Source organism: Camelus bactrianus, chromosome 7 (assembly GCF_048773025.1).
Source record: "Camelus bactrianus isolate YW-2024 breed Bactrian camel chromosome 7, ASM4877302v1, whole genome shotgun sequence".
Lineage (NCBI taxonomy): Eukaryota > Metazoa > Chordata > Mammalia > Artiodactyla > Camelidae > Camelus > Camelus bactrianus.
In genome coordinates this window covers 59922032-59943718 of record NC_133545.1, presented here as the reverse complement: position 1 = coordinate 59943718, position 21687 = coordinate 59922032, and the positions used below count along the sequence as shown (strand labels likewise).

The 21687-nt window shown below is 41.1% G+C and overlaps 1 protein-coding gene across 3 annotated transcripts in view; it reads left to right on the top strand.

The window, feature by feature from the left end:
- Window positions 1–21687, top strand: part of DYNC1I1 (dynein cytoplasmic 1 intermediate chain 1) — a 377849-nt gene that overhangs the window by 258162 nt on the left and 98000 nt on the right. For all 3 annotated transcript variants that reach the window (XM_045508648.2, XM_010972445.3, XM_010972429.3), the window contains one exon: window positions 6808–6933. In XM_045508648.2, the coding sequence (XP_045364604.2) occupies window positions 6808–6933 (126 nt within the window). The remainder of the gene's footprint in view (window positions 1–6807; window positions 6934–21687) is intronic.

Below are 21687 nucleotides of genomic sequence, written 5' to 3'. Positions count from 1 at the left end.
CAGCATGTGGGCAGCCTGTTTCTGTCCCCACCCAACCTCCCTCCTGAATTCTACTTTACACGCCAGATGGATCCATTAGGTGTCCCTTAGAGTCTCAAACTAATCACTAACTCATTATTTCCCTAAAGCTGAAATCCTTTCCTCCTACTTTCCATGTTAACTCTATCACAACCTAGCCAAGGGCCTAAGGCAAAACTTTCACTATTAATATTAGCACCTTCTTCTCCTTATCTCCCAGACCCAGTCTTCACCCAGACTGTCCATTTCTCCTCTCACATATTCATCATCTTATACCTGTAGTATTGCTTACCAACTAATGGTCTTTCTAAGTCCACACTCGTTCACCTATAATATTGCCTCTGGACATCTATAGCCAAATGATCTTTCAAAAATGTAAATCCGATCATTTCACTCCCTGTATTAAAACTCTGCATTGCCTGTAAGAAAAAAGTCGAAACTCCCTAGTGTAGCTTTCAGAGTGAAAGCAGGCAAATTTACCAAAAGCCAGTTTACTGAATGACTAACTCAACTAGTGTACAATTTACCCAGCACTCAGCAGTTAAATAACGTGCATGAAGGCACACAGCCTAACTGTGGTGAGGACAGAATTTGAACTCAGGTGGTCTGACTCCTGAGCCCATGTCCTTGATGACCGTGCTGTGCTCCCTCCTGCAGTGACAATGACATAATAGCAATGAGGGAAGTAAGAATGATTAGTCTGGGCATTTATGCACAGCATAGTTTCCGCTGTCGTGTAGTCCATGCTTTTATTGAGAAGAATAATCATGGCTAGCTTTTATTTGTGCTTTGTATACGCTAAAACCTGTGCCAGCTGCTCTGAAGACAGTATCTTCTTTCATCCTGAATAACATCAAGTGAGGCGGTCACTGTTAATGTTTTCATTTTGTAGCTGAAGACACTGAGGCTCAGAGAAGCTACGTAACTTACTAAAAATGACTCAGCTAGGATGCGGTAGAGCAGGGATTTTAAACCTAAGTCTTCTAGCACTTCAAGGCATACACTCTTCGCCAGGGTCTCCCCAAAGGGCTTATGAATCCGAACCGAGAGAGGTTCTAAGTGCTGAATGACATGGGGCAGACGGCAAGTGCTTTCAGCATTCAGTGGCGGTTGGGATCTGCTTCTGGTGGGACAGGGCTTCTTAGAAGACTGGGATTAAGAAAAATGGAGGGGAGAGGAGAGTGTTCTAGGCAGAGCAGTAAAGCAGATGATGTGAAGAGCCCCGTTTAGTCCTCGGGAGAACAGGCGTACCGAAGAGGGGTGTAACCCCCGGCAACCAGACTGTCAACAGCCACAGAGTGGGCGCGAGTGTTCTCTCCTCTTGACTCTCCTTTTATATCCAAACAAGAGAGCACGCAGTGCATGGTGGTGCGGAGGCTAACGCAAGCAGGGTTTACCCTGCCGCTTCCCGCCAGTGTGTGGGTGGTCTGTGAGCATGCTGGGGTATGTGCACAGAAATCAGATCAAGGCTGAGGAAACACTTAGCTTGGCTTGTTCACTTGTTCAGAGTCTGGAAGTGACACAGGAACCTTATCTGACACATTCCTCAAAGGCAGCTTTTACTGAGTTCCCGGGTCGGCTGATAACCCTCCCTTAGGAGGCAGCGGGGCCAGCATCAGCGGGGCTGGTCCCTGCCTGGCCTCAGCGTGTGGTGGGCCCTACTGCCCATGAATGGGTTTGCTTCCACACAGGATCCTGTGTATTGTTTTTGTTGCAGAAAGTGAAATTGGCAAGGGGGGAAAGTCTGCTCTGGAGAGACCACATTTATTTTTCCCCATTTTTATGTAATCTGCGCATCTACACTGTGGGGAAGGGGTTTGCAATTCTGAAAAATGTGTTTTATGTGGACCGTAAGAAAAAGGAATTGGAACCCTCAGCTCCTACAGCATAATCATTTTTTGGGATTCAAATGACCAGGTTTACCTGCTTGTGAGATGAAGAGACTTTTGGGGTAAATCTAGATGCAATCCAACGACATGAAGAAAGAAGTAAAGGATAGCGGCATCGTTTGGGAGTCTAGTCGAGGCATCTCTGCCTGGGATGATTTCTTGAGTGGAACAGAATGAACAGAGAGGGGAAAAAAGGAAGAAACTATAAGGTTTTTCCATCACTTTGCTTTGCTCTCCTGGGCTTCTTAAGCAAGAACACTTTAACTTTGCAATATTTGCGCAATATCCACCAAACATTATTCCCTGGAAGACATTTGGGCACTTGGGGAATTATGTCAACTTTGCCGTTCATTGAGGATTGTTTAGCACAGGGGGTCAATGATACTGTCTATATACCACATGATAGGTTTGGCAGATGTGTATAAAACCAGACTTATGATCTTACTACCACCATGTATATTCTTCTCACATGTAAATTGCATCCCCTAACCTTGGCATCATCCAAGGTACAAACCCAAGTAATCTTTGACAGGTCATTTAATTGTCAAACCCAATCAAATTTATAGTAGCAAAGAGACTCCCACTATCACCAATTCAAATCCACTTATATATGGATTTGACACACTTTATGTCATGTCCTCTGCGTCTTGCTTATGTTAGGAAATAGCTCCCTAACTCGTCTCCCTACCTCAATTCTCTACACTGTTGGGTCATTTTAAGTACTTTTTCCAGTTGCATATTTGTAGAGATTACTTACATGTTCTCAATGTCACCTTGGGCAAGTTGGCCTGACTTCTCTTGGCTCAAGTTTCCTCATTCATAAAATGATAATCATACCTAGCTCACATGCTTATTGTGAATATTAAGTAATTTAATGTATTTGAAATACTTAGAATTTTAAAAGTGTCTAGTACATGAAAAGTCAACAAATGTGACACAGTAGTGTACGTAGTAGTAGCAATGGTGTTAGCGGTCATGTGATGCCTGCCGTCCCTAGAGTAAGGTCTAAAATCACTAGTCTGCCCTCAGTGACTTCTGTGAGGATGCCCTGAGGCATCTCCAGCCCTTTCTTCTTTTTAATCTCTTCACATAACCTGCCTCCCAACCAGGTGAACCTGTGTTCTGAACCTGTTCTCCACTGCATACATTAAGAAAACTTTACTTCTGGCTACCTGAGGCAAAAAGGGAATTTACTTGAGAGCCACTAGGATACCCAGGGAACCCATGGAAAAGATGAAGAACTGGGACTCAGGTGTATAAATCTTGAGAGGCTTCACCAATAGGACGCCACCATAACCTGACTCACGTGCCAGCCCATGGCTTCTGTGTCCTCAGTTCAGAATTTATGGCAGCCAGGTTCGAGAATGTGATTGGCTCAGCTGGGTCACATATCAACCCTGCAATGAATTAATTATCCCTGGGCAGTTATACACCTGTGTATTGAGGTAATTGCCAGAGATTGGGAGAATCACTGTGAACCAAGCTGATACCCGAGAGACATCACCTGCATCAGTATTTGTACCCTTGTCTATACTCTGCTCCCTCTTCTCCCCTGATAGCCTGCCCATCTGACAGGGCCCAGTCAAGTCTCATTTCTTCTCAAGTCCTTTCCAGTATGTCTCCCTGCCACACCCCATTCCAACTAAAATGGTTATTTTCTCCTCTGTGCTTTTCCGGCACTTCTTTTATATCTCCACCTTAGCACATACCATGTTCTGCTTTTATATTTGTGTGGTAGTTGCTCATGCCTGTATCTTACCTCCCGCTACTTAATGATGAGTTCCTAGGAAGCAAAGTGTGTTACCGTTGATATTCTTGTCCCTCATTTTACCCAGTACCAGCGCATACATGGTATGCATAAGGGGCCACTTCGACGCATGCCACTGTGCGCCGCAAGGGACGTGGCCTTTGAAACCAAACAGACTTCAAGCAGGGTCTCACTTTATCATTTATTAGCAATATAACTTGGAACAAGTTCCTTACCCAGCGACCCTTGGCTTCTTCATCTGTGAAAATGGGAAAACTGTTGCTTATTTTAGAGAATTGCAAGGACCGAATGAGTTAATATCTCATCCAGCTCAGTGTCTGGCACATAATGGGCACTTAAAACATGTTAGTTCCTTTCTCTCCAATAAATACATGATTTTATTTCTTTATAAGAACGAACAGTTGAGAGCAGATCTGGTGATGCCCAGGTAAAATTTCCAAGGTTAAATATTAGATAATTCAGCCCCTTGAGTAATCCAGACTTCCCAATGGTTCATATTCCCTTAAAAATAATGATTTTAACATACAGGGTTTGTAATTTTAACTTTTAAGGTTTGTAACAAATAATTGTTTGGAGATGTGTTGCGTTTTATTGGAAAATAAGAAAATATGACTAGTCATGTTTAGACACACATAACTAGAGGAGATTTTGAAATCATAAAAACTTTCATGAGATAAGAGTTATTTAATCAATATCTTTAGGCCTTATGAGCCCCGGTATAGAACTTACACCAAAAGCGTTTCACTGGTAATTTACTAAAACTCTCCTTGTTTTCTAAAGGAGTTTTCAATTCAGTAATTTTTAAAAAAATTAAGAAAATTGCAAGTGGGAGCCAGCAATGAGACCCATATGTGAAGCTGTGGGATGTTACTCTAGACACATCTGACTGCCCATTGGGCACTATGGTAGTGGTGCTGATGTTTACAGAGTTGCCTTTTCACATGGGACATGGTTAAACTTCAGATGGGCAGTCTGGAGTCTTCTGTGTTTATCTGGATGTTAGTTTCTTTGAATGGGCTTTGAATCAAAGACCTATTAAAAAGGCCTTTGATGCATCCACTGAGGAGTGTTTTCTAATAAAGAATGATTGCTTCCCCTGCTGGCCACATACATGTGTATTTTTGTAGGCTTCTCCTTCCTCTGCACCAACTAGCAAGTTGTAACTCTGCAGCTTTCTCAAGTTGAGGGAGTTCAAAGAGTGAATAAAGCCACATAGAAGACTTAGGTTTAATTATTTTTGATAAGAAAAAAAATTGATGTTTGAATTTATAAGGACAGTCTTATGTTAAATATATGCAGTGTAGTGAAAAAGAAGGAAAAAATTAGGTTGCCTATGAGCAAAGAGTGATATGATCTGGTATAATCCTGATGCTGTTTTGAATGGGGCTGCCTTCTGGGAACCCCATATAGGGATGGCATTTCCATGAAAGGTACTCTAATTCATAAATACCTGCCATAAGAATCAGCCTCAGTTTATTTAATAACACTCAGCATAGAGTTTGTGTGTGGTGAGCATATATTTCTCCTTGCTGTAGAGTCCTCTTTGTTATTTTACTAGTTGTGTTTCTTTGAGTCTTTAATTGCTGGCATTATTTGACAACAGAGGACTGAAGATAAGGTCTTTCCACTGAGCACAGTGTTACTAAAATAAAAAAGAGCATCTGTAATTCAACAGATTTTGGCACAAGTTTATCATGTGCTAGGACTTACTAGACCTTGGATTCAGAGGTTAGTAAAAACAGGTCCCTGCACTCAGAGAGCTTACAGTCTAGTAATGGACATAGACTGGGAAAAACCATAATACAATTTGACAGGTGCTTTAATGGGCACACACATAATGCTAGGGGAGATGAAGAGAGGCAAGGAGGGGTGGCGGGTGATCAGTTAGGATTATCTGGAGGACCTGATACCTGCGCTGAGTCTTAACGAATGAGTTAACGATATAACCAACACAGAACAGGCATTCCAATGAGAATAAGTATCAGAATCATAGGTACAGAGGCTGTACCTGTGAACCTCAGAACTGGACCAGTGAGGCTAGGTCATAAGGTGGGTTTGGGAGGAGAGAGGGCAGGTTATAGGAGATTAAGCAGAGGAGGTAGAAAATAACAGATCATGAAGGATCTAATGTGACTTGGATTTTATCTGGAAAGTAATGATGAACCATTAAAGTATTTTAAGCAGAGGAGTGACTTAGCCAAGTGTGTATTTGGTAAAGTCATATTAACAAAGGATGGAGAGTGGAGTAGGTGAAGGTAGGGCCTGGCAAGCCTGGGAGCAGGAAGCAGCTTAAAAAGCTCTTGTCTTCACTCAGACAAGAAATTCATTTAGGAGGCTCTGACCTTAAAGATAGAAAGAAAACATGCATTTGAAAGGTGTTGAGGAAGTAGTGAAACACAGTATATAGGGGTGAGAAAGAAGGAGGAGTAGAAATGAATGTGCAGTGTCTGGTCTGGAAAGCTAGGTAATGTTAGTGCAAGGCATTCACAAGGTGAATGTTGGAAGAGCAGTAGGTTTCTGTAGAAGGCAATAAACTCATTTTTCTATGCATCTCATCAGATGTGTCTATGGACAGCCTTGAGAAATACCCAGCAAGCAGTAAGCTGTAAAATCTGTACCTCTGAGAGAGATCAAGCCTAGAGAGAAAGATTTGAACGTTGTCAGTATATTAGTGCTTAGTAAAGTTATATTTATTGATGTGATCACCCAGGGAGAATGTGTAGACAGAGACATAAAGAGGGCAGAACACAGCCCCCCTTGGAATATAGGTAATAGAAAGAGAAACTGTAGAGACTAAAAAGACTGGTTAGGGAGAAAATCAGGAGAGAAGGTTGTAATGGAAGCCAACACAGGAGAAAGGAGTAAGTAACCCAAATGTCAGACAATACAGAGAGGTCCAGCAGTGTGGGCAGTTTGGTAGTCATTGGTGACTATGGCAAGCACATGTGGAATGTTGAAGATAAAAGCCAGACTGCAGTGGGTTGAGGCATGAAGTTGGTATTAAGTATGCCACAGCTTCAGAAGAAAATGCCATTTAAAGTATGTAATGTAGCTTGTGCCTGTAGGAATAAGAATGATTTATTTTGTGTTATCATCTTGACGTAATCCGTCCTTGTGACCTCTTCCATTCAGTACCCCGAGCTGATGGTCGCCTCCTACAACAACAATGAAGATGCCCCCCACGAGCCAGATGGAGTGGCCTTGGTTTGGAACATGAAGTTTAAGAAAACCACACCAGAATACGTCTTCCACTGTCAGGTAGGAGTCAGCATTGTAAAAATAACTCAACATCTCCTACTAGACCGAATATAGTTCATGCTGCCTTGCATCTCTTATGTGGAGAGGAAGAACTGGGTTTAAAAATGGAATTGTTGACAATTTTGGAAAATTCCCCCACAGTAACCTAATGTTTTGGGAAAGTGGCAACCCTCTCCAAACAGTTAGGAAGCCTGGTTGGGGACTGTGTGTCATTTTCTTTCTATTTAAAACAGCCCTCATGAGGGTAAGTTTATAAAGACCTCGCACTTAGGAAGAAATCCTGGTGTACCGCTTCCTCTGCTTAGCAGCAACATATGCTCGCCCACCCACGCGGACATCCTCAGAGCACTGCCATTTCAAGTTCCTCCTCTCTCTGAAATGCAGTTCAATGGGATTTTGCCAATTTTAAGTTTACGGGCACCATCTTGCTTTACAGATAATAATATTTTTTTAGCTACTTTAGAGAAAGGCGTATCGCCATCTTTCTTGAATTATTGAGAAATATAAATGCTGTTCCTAGTTTGCAACCATTTTAGATACTTTACTCCTTGTGTCTGTTGACACATTGGTCTTCTCTTCCATGTAACACACAATACAGGCTGAAATTATGTTTCACTTGCACATGGTCAGCTTTGCTCCGTTGGCATGACTCTGCCAAAGTAATAGTCCTTGGTAGTGGCCAGTACATCAACTCCTGTATTATAATGCCCCTCCATTCTGATTACACATTGGAAAATGCAAAACAAACATTCTTGCTCAAAGTTTCAGTTCCTCAGATGTTACAGTTCAGAGGTCCTAAGTGGCAGATTGCTCTGAAAGCATCAGTTGAAGAGTGGGTAAACCTGTTGATATTTGGAAGCTTAGTGCCATTTTATATATAAGAGCTGAGAACCTTTTTGAACTAAAATATGTTTAGACTTTAGAACATTATCAGATATAATTTGGGGAACAAGAGCTGCTGGAGTAAAAGTCCCAGCTTCAATCTGATTGAGGAACCTCTAACTCTGGCCATGTTTTTCTAATTTGCTGTCTTAAAAACAACAAGCAGTCTAGGTCTGCATAGCAAATAACCTTTATTTTTTGAACCTTTGAAATAAGAACAGGTTTTTCTTTCTTTCTTTTTTTTTTTAGATTATCAAATTTGTTAGTCTGATATGCTCTTTCTGTAAACACAGAAGCACAAAATCCTAATTTTATTCAGTTTAAAGAGTTTTGCTGAATTACCAAGCAAATACTAAAAGGATTATGGGATAAGCAGAAGCACATTTTTGAAAAACAGTGCGACTTAAACTATTTTGACGTTGTATAAAGCATATGTTGAATTTTTAAAAATTTAAGGTAGCACATTTTTAGTCCATGCGCTTAATGTTTATCATAATTCAAATATTTTTGTTATTATAGTAATAATATTATATTAACTCACTATAGGTAGCCTGTGACAATAACAATTTGATAATGAACTTAATATTCACAACATTGCAAAGTAACAGGTCAGTAGGAGCGTAATAATGCTGAGTGAAGAAGCAAATTTTAAAAATCTTTGGAATTAACTGGAATTTTAAAATTACCTGTTTCATTGCACAATAGTTAATACCAGTATTGACGGAAAAGAACATCCTTTCTTTTGTCTCCTGGTATCTTTGGGATCATTTGCTAAAGACTTCACCAAAATGCGTTTAATCTTATTTTTAGTTTCTCCCTTAAATGATGCAATATATATATTTTAGAAGAAAATACACTCTGGATTTAAAAAAAATAGTCAGAAGTACTCTGAATATCCTACCAAAAAATGCTGAGTAAAATATCTCTGTATGCCGCAATTTCCTACTATTGTTTTCACTTCATCTGGTGACCAGAGCAGACGGGGGTTCTAACATTCTCACTGAGAAAGGGGAGAATTCTAATGCTGTTAAACATTGGGGTTGATTAAGTGACATGTGCAGAAGACCATGAAGGCCCTGAGACGGTAAGTATCAAATGAAAGCCACTCAATTTAACCGCACATACTTAAAGATATTGGAAATCATGAATGTGCTACACATATAAATGATAAGTAGTTCATATAAATGGCCCTTAAGATTCGTGAAATGGACGTTTAGAAAATCTTAATGAAAACCTAAACTGCTGAATCCCACTATATACCTAGTTTTTGTTATTAAGTTATTTATTTTAAACTGATCTAACTCTAGGGGACAAAATGTATCACTGGCTTTGGGAAGGCAAAAAAGGAAAGAGCTTTGATCCCTCTCCAGAGAGGAAGAAAGGGGAGAAGTGGACACAGCAAATGTTAATTATGAAGCCCTTCTGAGGACACCTGGAGTATTAGGGTTTTCCAGAGAAACAGAATAGGTGATATATATATATGTAGAGAGAGAGAGAGAACGCCAATAGGATGGATATATAGAGAGAGAGAGACAGACAGAGAAATGACAGAAAGAGACAAAGAGTTACAGAGAGAGGCAGGAGAGAGAGATTTAGAATTGATACCTCTTTAGGAAACCTCAGCCTTTGCTCTTAAGGCCTTCAGCTTATTGAATGAAGCCCACCCACATTATGCAGGATAATCTACTTTACTCAGAGTCTACTGATTTAACTGTTAATTATATCTAAAAAAAACCCCTTCACACCAACGTTTAGACTTGTACTTGACCCCTAGGTCAAAAAACTAGGTACCATAGCCTAGCTAAGTTGATACATAAAATTAACCATCATACCTCGATTTCATGTCAGAGCAATCCAGCAAACTAGTATCTTTCACAACTTTTAAGTCCCACTAATTCCAGATCACTTTGGGCTAATAAGCAAATATACCTACAGTAATCAACTTTGAAATAAATAAACATTGAGTGAATGGGAGCTTTCCTAAGAGGTGAGAAAAAAACAGTAATTTGAGGACATGTGAAATGGCTCTGTGACATCATATATACGTATGAAAAAAAGATATTAACATGTATTGAGAACCTACTCTTTACACATGTATTGCCATAAGCTCCTATACTCCCCAGATGAGAAAACGTGGCTCAGAGAGGCCATGAACCTGGGCAGGTGCCTGTAAATGGCAAAACCGTGTTTGAAGTCAGCTCCGAGGCCCACGTATTGCCTCGTGCTGCCCTAGCTGGGGATTCAGCCAGGTAACACCATGCAGGTGTGTGGTATGGGGTTGGGGCGGGGAGGTGGGGAGGAGTGAATAGAGAAAAAATGGAAGAGATGTTTTTTCCATCTTAGCTGATTATTGCAATCACCTGGGTGACTGTAACGACCTACTGATTGATGGCTGTGTTTCACCCAGAGATTCTGATTTAGTTAATCTGGGGTGTAGTCTGGGCATTTTTAGAAGTTCCCAAGTGACTTGAATGTGCAGTAATAGTTGAAAACCACTGGAATGTAGAGGAGAGATGAGGAAGGGGGATGAAAGGTGATGAAACTAGTCGCTTTCTTTATTTGTAAGCGTGCTCACCATTCCCTTTTCTTCTGTGGCCCAAACTAGAGAGGCGTGTCTTGCCTTTATGACTCTGAGGCCTCTCACCTGACTCTTATTTGAGAAATTTCCTACCAACTCGCCGCCCCTTCCCTCCTCTCTCCCCACCCCCGACGCACACTTATTTCCGCAAGTTACCTCAGTGCTGGGATCTCCTTTAATGGCGGACGGTCGGAAGACGCAGAGTTGTTTTCCCAGGAGTGGGCTCAAGACTGCTTGCAACGCGACACACTGTGCGTTGAAGAGTACCATTTCTTTTGGGATAAAGACACACTTTGCCGTAGTTCATCTCCATGAAGCTCAGATAACCACCAGGTAAATATTGGTAGCTGCCAAAAGGAAACAAAAGTGCTGTAATCTTGAGTATGCCTGAGCTGTTGGGAGACCAAAGCAGGGAAGCTAGGGAAGATGGAGATGAATTAGTGGATGGGGGTGAGGTGGAGGGAAAAAGTAACAGGGGCAGTTTGGTTGCCATGCACTAAACTCTAACAGCTATAGTGGTAACTACATTTGTCTGTACTTTGCATTTTCCCAGCACTTCTGCCTTCATGAGCTCACTGATCCTTGCAACAGGGAGGCAGAAAAGATGTTATTCTCCTTTTCAAGCTGAAAGATTTGACACTTCAAGGGTTCCCCAGCTGGTGAGCAGTAGAACCAACACGGGAACATTCTGTCACCTACGTTACACTCACCTGGCAGTGATGGGGCAACGTGGGGCTTGATAGCAAAGGCCGTGCAGTTCACTGAAGGTGTATTTTTGTCAGCCTGCTACTTACAAGACATTGGTTAGACCTGGTCCTAGAGGTGGCTGTCCTTACCATCTTCCTAGCCTGGTGGCGGATTTGGAGAGCCCACAAAATTAAAATACAAAAGAGAAAACCAAAACCCCGCTGCTCACTGGCCTATCAATTTCCTTCTACATCTTTTCTGATTGTTGGTAAAACTTGTTTATTACTGCTGGTTCCTTCTAGACACCATTTCACTGAAATCCAGTAGGCTGAATGTGTTTCGACATCTCCGTGATGCTGCAGTAATTTCAAAGTTAGACCGTGTGCTTAGTAAGACAGAGGCCTGGGGGTGGAGAGACGCTACAGGTGCCTTATGCTGATGGTCCTGTTACCATTTTGGAATAATCGCATTAACTAGCCATTTATTGCTGATCTTTGCTGATTCTTCGTGTTTTTCACAAGTGTATAGTTGCAAACAAATCTGATGGCTCAGAAAAGCAACGTTTCAGGCACTAGAAAACAAGTGCACAAGACGCAGACATCAGTTCAGTGTGCCTTTGCAAAGACTGACAGGCTTTTAGCCCCAGTCGTAAAAAGGTTGCAGTAGGAAGGTTTCTTACTCTCTGTTGAGAGGAGCAAGGCCACATACCTTCTCCTTTCGCAGGCAGTTTTCTGTCTTTACTAAAGTGAATTTTTAGTGTGGGCTGTGGTCCTGCATTTTCTACTTTCATTTCAATAAGAGCTGTCCGTACTTGGAAAATCTCGGTGGACTCTGCATAGAAATCAGCAACTCAGCCCCACCGCACCATCTGGCAGGGCTCCCGCCTTCTCTGTAGTGGCTTCCACACACTGTCATTAGATTATGCATCTGACCGCCCTGCCTTGCTTACCCTGGTGTGGTCTTTCTCTTTTAAATGCAATGAATAGAATCAGAAATATATATCTTAGAATTATCTGCATTGAGGTAAGTGGAAAAGCTATATTTAGAGGCTTGGATTGGTCAGAGGTTTTTATTTTTGCTTTTTTTTTTTTTTCCCCTGATTTGGTTTCTTTGTTCTTAGCATTCTTTTTTTTTTTTTCAAGGATTATTTGACAATGACCTGAAACTGACATAGACCTGAAACCCTCCCAATTTCAGGGGGAAAGCAGGGTATGAAGTAGGGTGATACCAACTAACTTCATTTGTGCCGTGTTTAAAGTCCACAGCTGACTTTCCCCACGTGCGGCTTCGCTTCTCATTAAGATCCTATTAAGTTTACAGATGAAATTGCAGCCACAGCTTTAACTATACAGCGTTTGGTTCTGTGTGAGGTTCCTGCAGACCTCATCGCCCCCCCACCGTGGGGGGTGAGGGGAGCACCGGAGCAGGTGTGGGCGGCTGATGAGGAGAGCAGACAGAAAGGCAGGACTTGCAGCTCTGTTCCTAGCTGGCCACGCTGCCGAGTGACCCTGGGGCAGTCGTTGAGGCTTTGTTGTCATGTTGTGGAAAGACTTTCTCCAGTCTCTGGTGAAAATATGAGGTTTATTCCAATAAATGTGATTTCTTCTCCCATCAGTTTTTGTCCCTCTTCCAGCCCAGATTGTGATCTATAATCCAAATGGACAAAACAGCTATGAACACAAAGATATAAATTAATGTAAATAAATTTTCTAAGGTATATTACGACCAGAGAAGTGTCAGAATTTGACTTAAGGCTTCTTTTTTAATTAAAGGAAGGGTAACTTTCTTACGGCCTGATTGATGGGGTGGGGGGAGGCGTTTTATAAGCTTTTTTCTTGGATGTGGCAAGGAATGTTTCCTCAGTAGAGGTCAGAAAAGAGAAGGCAATGAATTAATATAAAATTCTTTGACAACTAGGGCTACATAATCATTATGAGTTCCTGGGATGACAAAATGAAGGCACATAATAGGTGCTTAGGGATCGGAGAACAAACTCCTTGGACAAGGACATGCTAACTAATATAAGACCCAGTTTTCAAAGGCAGTGCTGTCTGGACGGCAGGATGGAGAAACCCAAAAGAGGAAACCTCAACCATTGTTGTAGAGGTTGAGATACACATTTCAAAGAATACAGTTGTGAGTAAAGAATCCATGTGACATAAAGGCAAAATTAAACTCTTACCTAAAAGGTGCAAATCTGATGGATCAGACAAGAACAGCAGCGTCTTTTGTGTCTTTAGGAAAAAGCGTAAGGGAGTTTAAATGTACGTGCTGAAATGAAATGCAGACACTCGAAAACACTTCTTTTATGCCAATTGAGTGTGACTGGTCTGACGATCGAGGCTTGAGCTAGACACTGATTCTTATTAAATCGAACAGCAGGAACTTCTTTATCTGTTTTGGCCCAGGAAGCTGGAAGCGGAGAAACTGCCTTGCCAGCTTTCATTCTTTATCTGCCCTCTTTCTGGAATCTTCTTCAAAAAGTAACCTAAGAAGAAGCAAAATTGATCACTGGTATACATCTAGGGAAGTTAGATTTATCAGCAGGAGTATAGCAAAGAGATTGTACCAGAGACAATTCTGCATCTGAAAATGGCAGTGAAGGAGCTGTATACCTGGCAGGTGACTGGGTGAGCTCTTAGGTGCAGAGGATGCCATGAGAATCCACCTTTGTCCAAAAGTGTTTTTAAATTGTTTCCTTTGTCTTGCTGTGTTATGTTGCAAGCGATCAAGCTGAAGTTTAATATAATTACCAAATCTATCTAAGATTTACTAGCATTTTCTCTGCCCCAACAATGTGCACGTAGGTTGAAGGCACAGGACCCAACACTGTAGATTTTATTCAGTCCCTAAATGCCCTTCCCTCCTCTTGCCATGCCCTGTGCTAAAATAGTCTGAACTGGGCTTTCTGCGGTCGTGCCTCAATAAGGAACTGCCCAGGAGTTCTCATTGCTGTGCAGTGAGCACAATGATAATGTGAGTTTTCTGGCCGGTCACTCCCTTTGTCCTCACACCCTGCCACCTGGTCATTCACTAAAGTCACAAAAGCTTGGTCTAGGGGAAATGGGGTTGAATAACAGTGGGATTCTACTTACCTCTTAGGATTATTGTTTGATAAAAGAGATAATATAGGTATATTAGTCTGCTCATGCTGCCATAACAAAATAGCATAGACTGGGTGGCTTAAACAACAGAAAATGATTTTCTCATAGTTCTGGAGCTGGTTAGTTCAAGATCAGGATGCCAGCCCTTTTGGTTTCTGGTGAGGACCTTCTTCCTGGCTTACAGATGACCACCTTTTAGGTGTGTCCTCACATGGAGAGATAGAAAGCAAGTTCTTCTGGTGTCTGATACCATCACGGGGGCTTCACCCTCATGACCTCACCTAAACCGACTTGCCTCCCAAAGACCCCGCCTCCAAATACCAACACAATAGGGGGTTAGGGCTTCAACATGTGAATTTTAGGGGAATGTAATGTCATGCATATCAATAGACGAGCATGCTTTGAAAAGATAAAAATATTCTCTTTACACTTGGTTGTTTTACTATTATATGATAGTCCATCCCATGGAAGGAAGCTTAAAATTTGGTATCCTTATTTTCCTTGAATATATTTGCAAAGAAATTTCACCTAACTTAGATACAGTCATTCACTCATTCATTTATTCATTCGTTCAACAGACATTTGTGGGTTACCAACCGTGGCCAGGTCTTCACAGCAACAATAGGTGAGAGCCAAGGAGAGGCTGTCCCCTCTCCACAAGAACTCTCCGGTTTGCCCCAATCCCCACCATTCCCTAATTCCCATCACCTGGCCAGCCCCGCTCTCTTTGGTCAGATCCCTGTGTGTGCTCATTACGTACAAATGCCAAGTGACGAGGAAACCTGAGGCAATTCTAAAGTCCTGTCTTCCCAATCATTTAAACATTTGTTTCATGACTAAATGAGGAGATATTTACTGGGTCCTAGGAGGCAGTGAAGCACATAAGAGTGGGTAAGAGTGGGCTTGAGGACCATACAGCCTGGGGTTATAATTTGGGTCCCACCACTTAGAAGCTGTGTGACTTTAAGCAAGTCATACATGGGGGTCAAATAAATGAATACATATAAAGCACTGGGTGTCTGGCACAGAGTAAGTACCTAGTGAATGTCAGCTACAATTATCATCTAATATGCAGGACTGAAATTCAAAACATGTAACAATCTGTATGGCACTGTCCAGATAGCATGGATGAGGACCCCATTTATGTCAGGCATCGCATCTTTAGGTGCTGAGTGGGGGATGTCATGACTGAAGGGTTCAGGGTGGCTGGCAGCAATGGGAGAACATGGGGAAAAAAGTTTTTCAACAAGCACAAAATGGTCTCTATTTTAATAACTGGTAATATTGTACTGGCACACATAGCTTAAATAGTATCCCTGCCACTCTGCTTGTACAGATGCATTTGCTTCCACGGCTTAATAACACTGATTGCCTCAGGCACAGGCTTCAGAAAGGGACCCACTGGTTTCTACATAGTTTGTGTGGCTGCACTGAATTCTGTATAGATTCGCGGCCATTTGCATGCGGAGCTCACTGCAGAACTTGGAGCAAGAGTGAGGCAGATGGGGCTGGCCTAGGTTCTACTTTCATCTAAGACTAGATTAGCATCTCTATGAGCTCTCTCTCCTAAAGATCTATGATCCAGGCCCCCCAGGTGGGGCTTCCATTGTCTGAAGTTTCAAATTGTGCTTTTCCTTTATCTTGTAATATAGGCAGAATCAGGTTTAAAATATACCAGATGGTCTGAAAGGAAGAGAAATCTCAGGCAACCTTGTCCATCAGAGGTGTAGGTATAGGGAATCCCATCCCAGGAACAGAGGCAGGAAGCCCAGAGGAGTGGCCTATGTGGTGCCCCAGGCCACATTAGCCTTGAGGCTGCTGCCTCCTCTGAGGGGTGCCTGTGCATTGCTTCGGTGTCTTTATATTCTAAACATAGACCTGCTTCTGGATGTCAGGACATCTATTTCTAAAGAACAGATCTTTTTCTCCTTTACAGAGTTGACCAAAACCTAATTTGTGTTTGTGTCTTTAAGTTGCCTGATACTGCAGGATGAAAGCAGTTTAATAAGTACAGATACGTTCATATTCCTCAATAATCACATTATTAGTTTAATTCATTGCAGATAATGACTCTCAGCAAGAAAGCTAATCTTTCCATTTTTTAAATCAATTTTTGAAATTATTTGAAAGCCTTATTGTCAAAGAGCATTTGTAGAAGAATCCTCGTTCTTATTTCTGAGGAAAATGTTTTACCCTTTTTGTGACACGTAGTCTACACTTTGCATTTACCATGCTTGTATTTGATTTATAATTTTTAAATGATCATTAGTAGCCAAAGAATTAAAGATGATGTTGCTTTTCTTGGGCAAAAGATTTAGCTTAGTCAGTTTTTAATTGTAACCTCCTCATAAATGCATTGAGCTTCTATCTTACATGCTACAAATCATTGTTGCCATGATCGTTTTATCTATACTTTTTGTTGTTGCTCTTCTCCAAATCTGCTGTGTTTTCTCCTTTTGACTTCTTTAAAAAGTATTTCTAGCACCTGTATATACTAATGTGTGTTTTTTTACCTTGCTTTTTTGCTTCTTGGTAACACTGTGTGGCATTATGTTGAGTAGTTGAAATTAAACTCATTCCTTATACACAGCAAAAACCTTTATATCCTTAAAGTAAGTGTGTTGTAAATATGGTCTTTGAAAAGAGAAAGGGACAGAAGCAAAAAGTGTACCCAAGTGCCCACGCTCATAGAAATGCATGCACACACCCAAGACTCTAAAGTCCTAGTCAAAAGCTATATTTCATAAAAGAGAACTGTAGTAATGTTGATGGTTTGCCAAAACCTCAAGCAGTGACAAAATCCACAGAGTGTCCTGGAAGGGATGCCTTTGCAAAACCATGCCTCTCCAGATGGTTTGGATTAGAGATGTTTAAAAACACATGGCGGCATTAGTTTGGTTTAGAATTCATAGTTAATTCAGTAGATAAAATAATGCAAATTTGAAACTCTAGCCTGTGTATCAGAAAAATCATCAAATCTTATGATTGCTCTTAGGGGAGGTTGGTATGTGATGTGTTGATTTTTAAATGATCTAATTGAAATAATAAAATTAAGCAAGAAGGGGTAAGAAAAGGATGGAAAATACAAGAGTCTAAGTAAAAGCTTTCTTCTCTGCAGAATATTTATTCTTTTAAGCTGTCATATCCAATCAATTTGTGTGAGTTTCGACAGCCAATTGTCATTTCCTGAGATAATCTATGTAAAGAGGTTGTGTTACAGAGGCAGCATGAAGAAATGGAAAAAAATAATCCCAGAGCATGATGCAGAGAGAGGCCAAAATGCCCTGACAGCCCACAAAGTGTGACCAAGATCCCCTCACCTCACGAAGGATAGCTAAGCCGCGTATACACGAGTTTTCCCTTTGACGTATTCAGCTTTTCCCTGTACATGTACTATTTCTAAAGGAAAGCTCACTTGATCTACATTTTAGTAAATTGTTTGGCCTTATATGTGGTTTTTAATCTTGGTGGGGCTCTGTGTGAACAGTGATGCCGCACACTGTGCTCTCTGGAGTGAGAGGTATAACAGTTTCCCCAGGGAAAGGCCCCCTCGCTAACAGCCGGGCTCCCACTGCCCCCTTCTTTAGGTCTGAAATCAAAAGTCTCCCACCCTCTGATGCCACAGCTGGGCACGGCAAACAACTCCTAGAAAAGAACTTCTTTGTGGGCACAGTATTCATTTAATGATGTATATTATCCCGCGTGCTACCTGCCGCACAAATAAAAGCATTCAGTTATGTTAAAATTGCCACTAGAAGAATGTTCATGCAAGAGCTCAAAGCCCTTCAGAAAAAATGGGACAAAGACTCTACAAAAATAGAACCAGAGGTTTCAAACAACAGTTGATGGGTTTCTAAGGTCTTGACTCCCCAAGGTGGCACAGTATTTAGTCTCCCCAGAAAGGAGCACATTTTGAGTATTTTCTAAGTGTAAGAGCTAGAATTGTGGCTTTTAATGTCTGGAAAGAGCTCCACAATCAAAGCAAGTGTGCTCCTTCAGCCACAAGGTGCACGCACGCGCACACACACAAAGATGTGAGGGAGATTGGGCAGACCCTGTGAACAGAATCTGTGTGGGTTCGTGGAGATTTCCATAATTAAATTTTGTTTTAGCAACAGCGACATTAGCCAGTCTTAACTACTGGTCATAGTTCTGCATCTATACCCACTTAGTATCTATAACCAGAGATTGTATTTTTGTTTCATCTTCTAATCGTCTTTTTAAATGAATGGACATGGAAACCCCAGCCAAGTCCAGGTACCATTGTAAGACAGGTTAACCATATTCTGCTATATTGGGTGAGGAGGGGATTGGTTTTTTCTTTTCATTTTGTTTTTTTGGGTGTTTGTTTCTCATGTATGGGTTAATACTTTTTCCATGAGACCTATTGATACAGTTGTAGAATTTCAGGGTTTGAAGGAATCTTCATGGTTTTCTGGACCAACCATCTATTCAAAGACTGCTTTCTCTCAAATGATTCCTTCTTCCCCGGCCAAGTCACCCTCTTCCCCTGCTTGAACACGGCTCATGCTCCTGACCCAGGGCCAAACACCCCATCTCTGGCCAGTGCTGCAGTTTCCTCGTGTGCCTGCAGCAGGATGACATTCCATCCTGAGGCTTGCCCATCACAGACACAGGCAAAATCGCCTTGGAATGTCAAGAGGCTCAAGTCCAGGAGCAGGGCAGCTGGCTTTGGGTTGCTTTGGGAGTGGGAATGCACTTAAATACAATACTGTCTGCCCTCCCCACTGCCTTCCTCATGTGTCTCTTCCTCTTTGTCCTCACTTGCTTCCTTTCACATCATTTCATCAAAGGCAAATCAACCTGTTGTCATTAAAATTATTGAAAAGACTTCACTTTGGAGGAGGGTGCTCAGGGGAGGCTCTCCTTGCTCCCCGCCAACCCAGTGCTACCTGTGCTCTGCCTCCTCTCCCGCCTCACCCTCTCCACCTGCCAAGCCACACTTCTGATTATGCCCTCTACCTGCTTCATGGCATTTTCTTTAATATGCTTGGTCAAATTGGGAGGACTTGCTAAATTTCAGAACTGGATTTCACTGGATTTTCCCCTTTATATAGTGAAAGTTGCTTACACAGGCTTAACGCAAACCTGCTGCCTTTAGAACATTACAGTATGTTTTCCTCATTGTAAGAGGGACATTTGAGCCAAGTTCGATAAAGCATCACCAATTCAGACAGCTTGGAGAAAGAAGGCCAGTTCTTCAGTCAGATGTGGCTCACTAGAGGAGACCTTGATAACTAACTAAATTTTTTGGAAAAGTAAATAACTGTACCCTTCAAGCTATCCTTTGTGTAAATAGGAGTTTCCACATAACAGGTCCTCTGATATGTTATCTGCTGATTTGGGACATTGTTACAGGAATTAAGGTATATTAACACCAAGAGTATGTGAAAAAAACCTGAATTAGTAATCAAACATATGGGACCTGATTGCTTTAGTGAAGAGTTAGGAAGATTTTGTTGTTTGTATATTACAGTTCATAAATGGACATTTACAAAATGCTTAAGAGACTTAGAAACTGTTTATTCCCTCACATTATTCATCTAGTTAACAAGTACTATTTTTCATAGACAGTGTAAAGGGAAACCAGTTAGCTTCTACTCTTCTGTAATTTGCAGCTAGTTAAGCAGTTCTTGTGTTCTAGGAATAATGTCAAAATAATACGGGTCTGAGAAGCTCCTTTCCCATTTATTTCAAACCAAATTAAAGATATTTCCTTAAAAACCTTATGAGTATTTTAATGTTGTCCATATCATGGAAACTTGTCCTGAGAGACCCAAGGCTGTTGAATCTTGCCTATCACTGGAATGAATTCAATTCATAAACATCATACATCATTGCTCTCAGCCTCATTTATATATTTCCTCTAATGTAAGGAAATATATAAATGAGCAAGTAAATCATACATTGCTATTCTACATAGTTTCTACTGAAAACCTTTGAGTATGGTTGTGCCTAGTTCCTATCAGTAATATTTGGGAGCATAATTCTGAGACATCAGAGCTGCAAAATATGATGGGAAGAATGAAAGTGCAGAAATAGGGCAAATCTTTTCATTTTCACCTACAGAATACAATTTGCTGTGCCCCTGGGGCAACAGCGGGTCAGCCCAAAGAAAAGCACTCTAAGCATGTGTACAGCATATTTTTTAAAAGGCCAGTGGATTTTTGCTGCCTAGTCCACAGGCATCAAGGTAAGAAAGATGATGCCCTGGAAAACAGGCGATATCAGTTAAAACAAACTTTGGTATGAGTGCCAAGAGCTATATTAGAATTTTTTATGCCCAAAGCCTGATTACTTGGAGCCTTAATTCTGTTCTCTCTCTCTCTGGCACTGAGCCTGAGGGGCCACGATCCGTTTCACTAGTTCAGCGAGTTCAGATACCACCTGTGTTCCAACAGTGAAGTCAGACCGAGAGGAAAGGAAGCTCGCTTGGCTGCTCAGATCCATCTCCATTCAAGCCGCTCTATTTATTATTCCACTAGGGAATTCTCTGCCCTTGAAGGCTGATCCGATGAGGGTGGGATCGTAGGCAGCAGGTATGCCATGAACAACAAACCCATATTCTTAACATATGTTTAATTTGAGTAACTCTCCTCCTTTAAAATACCTCTTGATTTTAAATCCACATCCTGATTTGCCCACTCTTGTTACCATTTTCTGCTGCCTGTTCTGAATTAATCCTTTGAGGTGGTCATTCCCCGGAAAGAAAAAAGGAAAATGAGAACAGGGATGCAAAGTGGGGAATGTGAATGAAAGAGAATGGGAGAAAGCAGAGGGAAGGGGGTCATTAAGTAGAGTCTGTTTTCATGAGCTAGGTTTGCTTTGAGCTGTGTGAGAAGGGAGAGGTAGAAGAAGGAGAGAAATACAAGGCAAAGGCACTCGAAAGGTTATCCGTTAACATCCCTACTGAAGAATGGAAATCATTTTTCTGCAACAGAGCTCAATTTACAAAGATTATTTTCATTCTCCGTCGTACTTCATCTCAAAGAATTGATACAATCTAAAAAGTGGTTAAAATTATTAAAATAGTTTCCGTAGTAGAAAATTAAATGATTTTACTAACTGTCAAAGTCAGTCTTTAAACTGAGATAATTTAAATTATATTTTATATAGTGATCATGTCACTGGGATGTCTAAACATTCTTTGTAAAAGTAGTAATCCCTGATTCTGATTTTTTATCAACAGAAAACTGACTAAAGGTTAGATATTAGCTACCAATTGCTGTTATTTGTAAAAACCTACAGAGAAGGCTGGTATTATTGAGGAATTCTGAGTTGAAATACATTCTTTACTTCAGAATTATTAACCCTTTAAGGAGACTTTCTGCATTTTTCTCAGGTATATTTTAAGTTCAGAGGTTCATGAAACTTCTTCAAATACTTGATTTAGAATATATTTAAAAGTGCAGTGGCGATATCTTACATTATTAAATATATTATAACATAACAATATATTACATTGCTTGATATCATCAAATT